At 39.2% G+C, this 6011-nt stretch overlaps 1 protein-coding gene across 1 annotated transcript; it reads left to right on the forward strand.

Moving 5' to 3' along the window:
• The first annotated feature begins 2901 nt into the window (after nt 1-2901).
• On the forward strand, nt 2902-6011 carry LOC141762147 (guanylyl cyclase-activating protein 2-like). Its single transcript, XM_074626082.1, has 4 exons — nt 2902-3149; nt 3243-3392; nt 4667-4775; nt 4946-6011. The coding sequence occupies exons 1-4, from the start codon at nt 2952-2954 to the stop codon at nt 5071-5073; spliced, it is 585 nt and encodes a 194-aa protein (XP_074482183.1). The 5' UTR covers nt 2902-2951; the 3' UTR covers nt 5074-6011.

Below are 6011 nucleotides of genomic sequence, written 5' to 3' on the forward strand. Positions count from 1 at the left end.
CATCACATACTGTCGATAAAAGGTGTCTCCGTGTTTCGGTTTCCGATGCCAAGGGGCGCTGCCATCGTAAGTGTTATTGGTAAGTAAGTAAGTCAAAAGGTCTGCAGTAAGAGAGGCCTATGGATGCTTTTTATTTTTTGAAAGGGGTTCAAATTATCCATTGTCAGTTTTGTGACATGGGTGTGTTGGGGTAAAGAAGAGAGGTGGGGATCTTAAAACATACTTACGCCCAGTTGCCACAGTCTGTTTGTGCTGAGTCTGTTTGTGCTGACCTTTGGGAAGCAGTCTGAGGCATACCAGTCTCAGTGCAAAAAGATTTACGGATTACGCCGGACAGTGCCACATAATCAGATCAACAACATAAAAGGAAGAGTAACCAGGTTCTCTAAGGTTACAGCACCAAAACAAAAGTGATGAACTACGAACTCACAACGTGTATAAAGAGGAGCAGCAGGAAGTTGCCAGAGCATGATCTAATATTTATTTGTAAAAGACATGTAGCTTACTACCTACCACCACCAACAACCTTCTTCTGCATGGATACAATAATAAGCAACTAAATGATTATCCCTCATTGCAAATTCCAGAATATATTGACAATAATAAAATGGATGAGCATGAAGAGCCAGATACTTTACAGGTCATCATTCTGGTGGACCTCCTTCTGGTGGACCTCCTGTTGATAATCTTACCTCTCTCTCGTTACCTATAATCACCTCTCAGGGATTTCAATGTGGATTGCACAGCACTTACCAATCAGACATTGGCATGAAAGGAATCCCAAACTATACATTTGGGATTATTAAATAGACCAGTTCTTTTTTTGTATCATTTCATCCCGACTGGCAGGGCACAACAGTCTTGTGGGCAAGAAATCAGCAGTTAAACACTGTTTACCAAGAGGCTGCAACACTCTAACAAGCCACTGACCAACTCATTTATTTCATTTGATAGACTTGAAGGCTTGTTTTTTTATGCTTTGAGTAACAACAGAGGTACTCTGGACAGAATTACTTAAAAACATAGCAACACTTAGTGACGTCCATCTAATAATTGATTGGGATGCTGGACAATTTAGTACAAACAAAAAGTAACCATCAACTGTATAAAAAGTCGTTGGGCACTCGTGTTAATTTGGACACACTGAGGTCTCCTGAGGGATCTCATCTCCCTAGCCGATCCGCAGAGCCAACGCAATCTGATTAAAAGAGATTGATATACCAATTCCAAATTAGCATGACCTAGAGTGCCTTAGCCTCTTAGCGTCTTCTTTCCGAGGAGAACAACGCTATGACTGATTAACGACAGCAAGAAGTGAAGTTGGACATCAGCCATTTTGGCAGATAAAGTCACGGACATGAAGCCACGTGTCTGTATTAAGAAACATAACACACTCACTCTTTCAAGGAAATACTCTATTTAGGTAAAAACTGTTTAAACTGTAAACATAAACTGTGCTTAAATGTGTTGAGTAAAGAGCACTCTTATTCAGTTGATGTTGCCAACTTCTTTTTTTGTACAAGTTAACAGGACGAGCAAGGGTCCTTTATGTGTTATGTATAAGAATCATACTAATTGAAGCAGTAGGCTTGTCGCAGCTCAGTTTGGTGAGCAATAAACAAAACTCAAGTCAGTCAAGGGATTACAATTCATCCTGAGAGGGACACAAATCATGGCATTTTAACAAATAGTTGTTGAGACATTTAACTCATAAATGTCAACTTGAAGGTGGAGCTACAAGAAAAGTCAGAAGATTATCAATGACATACATAGACTGTGTAAAAAATCCAAATCTTGGCAGTGAGCTTTATTAGATTTATTAGAGGTTGCCGCTTGATGATAAACCGGTTGATATATTGGCATTGCTTACTTTTAAAGCTGCAGTAATTCACATTTTGTTTTGTCTTTTTAACAATGGATTATTACGTGCAATGTGAAAGGTGTCGCTCTGTTTCTCTGTTTCGCATCTGTTTTCAGAGGAAAAGCTCTGCTAACGGGCCAGTGTGTAGTATTTCCACTGATCTATTAGCAGAAATGGAATATAATATTCATAACTATGTTTTCATTAGTGTATAATCACCTGAAAACAAGAATCAGGTGTTTTTGTTAGCTTAGAATGAGCATATCTACATAGGGAGCGGGTCCTCTTCACGGAGTCCCCCGTGTTGCTCCGCCATGTTTCTACGGTAGCCCAGAACAGGACAAACCAAACACTGGTTCTATGTAACCTTGAGGCCGCGGTAGTTCTCCGTCACGCTTGTGAAACTGCGGTAATGTGAGCCGCAGAGTGCAAAACTGTGGTACCGCCAGCCGCCAACCATATTGTTATTATGGTAAGGATGGCCTCTGAGCGAGATGAACAGCGTTACTTTAAAAAGGGAGGAGTGAGTGGAGGGTTATTCAGTTGGTTGCAATTTGCAACCACAGCACTAGATGCCACCAAATCTTACACACTGTCCCTTTAAAAGCAATGCAAATTTACTGAAAGCACATAACATTTATGTTGACATACTGGACATTACAGTCAAGTTTTTATTTGATTGCCCAAACCGGGCTTTCCTGGTCATATTTCCTTCCATTACTTATAGTCATTTCAAATTTAGTGTTTTATTTGTTTTCTATCAGCAGTGGCAATATACTGTATGCCACTTTATTGGATTGTACATACCTTTAATTTGAATCATGCGGGCCAAAGTTTGGCCTAGACTCACATTTAGCTGCAACCTAATCAACTCAGAGAGGAAACCCCACTAACATAATACCGTAGTAATCCTGCGGCCACACTAATCGCCTGTCTCATACGTAAACTGGAGCTTTGGGATTCCACAGGGTTAAAAAAAACAACAACACCTAAGAGTATGAGATGCCCATTTCAAGTCTGCCACTCCATCGCAGAGTATATACCCAAAGGCTTCAGGACTATGGACTGTTGAATCAGCAGCCAGCCAGCCATGGGGCAGACACAGCATACAGAGAACAGTGAGCAGATCGATGTCAAAGCAATTCAGGACATGTATAAAAAGTTTGTCATGGAGTGCCCAAGTGGACTACTTTTCCTGCACGAGTTCAAGCGTTTCTTCGGTGTGGACCCGACAGGGGAAGCGTCTGACTATGCGGAGAACATGTTTCGAGCTTTTGACCGAAATGGGGTGAGAGAGTAAAAGCTGTTACAGCCTGGCATACTGTACATCTTTACCAAAAAAATGTGACCCAAATATTCTCATTCAACCTATACCTTTCAGGACAATACAATTGATTTCCTTGAGTTTGTGGCAGCACTGAACCTTGTTTTCCGGGGAGACACGGAGCATAAACTGCGCTGGTCATTCAAGGTGTATGACAAAGACGGAAACGGCTATGTGGACAGGGACGAACTATGGTCAATAATCGATGTAAGTCATCCTATAAGTCAACTACAACAAAATGTCTTATGGGTGTTGGATGCAACTGAAATACTGAGCTTAAAAAAGGGGATTTTACAGGAAGTTCCTCTTTTACAGAAAGTTTCAAGTCCAAACTTGAGCAACAAATGACAACAGTTCCATGATATTTTCAACATCTTCATCTAGGGTACAATGTTTTCCCCTACTGTTCAGCACTGCAGAACAGGCTGTGGACTTTGTCATCCTCTCGTTCACCCCATTCACTATCACTCTCTAAAATGCCAAAAGCACTTCACTGTACTTGAAAGTTTTCTCAAAAGCCCCGAATCTTTAAAATACCTTCAACTCTGTGTCATTTCCCCTCAGTCCCACTGCCTGGTCAGCTACACATTCATTCTGTGATCTCTACTCCAGCATAGTAACAAAAATAGGTTTCAAGATTAGTTATGCTGATTACGCCAAATCCCTACCCTACCTATGTATGTTATGTAACTTAAAAATAGCACTTTTGCTGGCAGAAGTGAAAATAAGTCATCCTCAACATCTGTTGTTTTATGGTTTCAAAATGATGAAGACAGTTGGAGAACAATTAGATACAAAATAAGCTCTTTCTTGGCAACTATTATTTTTTTCCCTAATGATTTACTGATTTACTGGCCATACTGATGTCTCCAAATTATCTTGCAGTGTTGGTGCTAAGCTACATCATTTTATCATCAATCCGGTGGCTAGTTACAAGTCTGACAGTGAATGTGAAAACATGTGCATTCTGGATTATCTAAACCACAATCGCTCAGGTTTAAGTCTGAACCAAAATATTCACTTTGTTTCTCTGCTGGATTCTATTTTTTTTCCATTGAGATAAAAGCTGTGTATTAAAATATGCACATGAAGGAAAGAAGGACCTGCTTTCTTTTTCCGACTACCAGTTTGGTATTGTGTTTTTTATCTGCCAATATGTCAATCTGTGTCTTTTCTATGATTAATTTCTCTTCATTTAAAGCAAAACATTATGCAAGGTCATAAATTTGCATACTGGTTTGCACCAGTACAATCTTTGAACTCCAGATTTATAGGCGTCAATAGATATATAATGACAAATTGAACATAATGCTGTGGTAAAGTTATCCAGTTACATCATTGTTGAATATAAACGTCAATCTTCAGTTACTGACTGTATGCATCATCACTTGCAGTTTATGCTAAAAAAGGTGGTTGATATGACAATATTTTCTGTGTTATTAACATAAAATACAACATGTTTTATTTTTCTTTCCATCCAGAGCCTCTTCCGGATAAAGAAAGGCTCAAAAACGGACGTGAGTGACTCACAGCTTACAGTAGATGAGGTTGTGGATCGAATATTACTGGCCGTCGATAGTGATGGAGATGGTAAGCTTTTAATCACATGTCATGTTTTAATGATGGCATACCTAATAATAAGATTAGATTAGATTAGATTAGATTCAATGAATGAATGAAGGCACTTTTGGAGCAACTATCAACGGAATATTTTGTTGTATCAGAATATTTAATCCTGCTTTGACCTTTTTGTTCCACAGGTCATATTAACCTTGAGGAGTTCATTAGAGGGGCGCAGCAGGACCCATGGGTGCTCAACATGTTGAAGCTGGACATGAACCCTGCTGGATGGGTGCTGGAGCAGCGGCGAAGGAGTGCGCACTTCTGAAATGTCAAAGCACATAGGCCTTTCCCCGAAGGGAGAACAATCAATCCAGGCATTGAAAATGTATGAAATACATATTTTTTCAACTACAGTTAGAATTCACTTTGGATACTTCGTCAGCATAATGCAGTTTCATATTCACAGACTGTTCAGAACTGGCCATCAGATGGCTTTTAATAAATGAATAGCACTTAAAATCTTAAAATGTGGGACTATAACACACAGTACAAATGCACAGAAACATGTATAATTACTACTTTTTCTATTGTATACATCATGCTCTCCTTTCACTATTAAAACTATGATACTGGTTAAGCTTAAAGTAACAGTGTGTAGCATTGAGGGGGTTCTATTGGCAGAAATGGAATATAATATTATGTTTTTTTTTTGTGAATTATCACCTGAAAACACAAATTGTTGTGTTTGCGTTACCTTAGAATGAGCTGTTTATATCTACATAGGGCGCGTGTCCTCTTCACAAACCCAGCCGCCATGTTTCTACTGTACCCCAGAATACCAAACACCGGCTCTAGATAGGGCCATTGGCGTTTTCACGTCGGCCACTATAGTTGTCCTACAAGCTCGGCACACAGGAGAAGTTCAGTTCAGCTCAGTTGGTTGCATCTGCAACCTCACCACTAGATGCCGCCAGATCCTACACACTGCACCTTTAATTATATTATCTTTAAATGCTATTAAAGCAACAATTTGTTTGTTTGCTTGTTTCAAAGTCCAAATAATGTATCTATATATATATTGCTTGCTAGCTCAAGTCACAGCCTTTTTGTTATAAAGTGTCATTATGTAAAGAGTGAATGATCACAACGGTTGCTTTTCTATTGTGGTGTTGTTGTTTTTTTACTATTTATAATTTTTGCCTTGTTTTTAAGCGAATAATAGCATTACTAGAAGACAATTACATCCTCATTGTGCATATTGAA

The sequence above is a fragment of the Sebastes fasciatus genome, chromosome 2 (assembly GCF_043250625.1).
Source record: "Sebastes fasciatus isolate fSebFas1 chromosome 2, fSebFas1.pri, whole genome shotgun sequence".
NCBI lineage: Eukaryota > Metazoa > Chordata > Actinopteri > Perciformes > Sebastidae > Sebastes > Sebastes fasciatus.

Excerpts from the sequence above, each read along its gene's own strand:
- LOC141762147 (XM_074626082.1), top strand. The coding sequence starts at position 2,952 with ATGGGGCAGACACAGCATACAGAGAACAGTGAGCAGATCGATGTCAAA. Across the intron at positions 3,150-3,242 it reads GAGCTTTTGACCGAAATGGG|GACAATACAATTGATTTCCT; the intron begins GTGAGAGAGTAA and ends TATACCTTTCAG. Across the intron at positions 3,393-4,666 it reads AACTATGGTCAATAATCGAT|AGCCTCTTCCGGATAAAGAA; the intron begins GTAAGTCATCCT and ends CTTTCCATCCAG.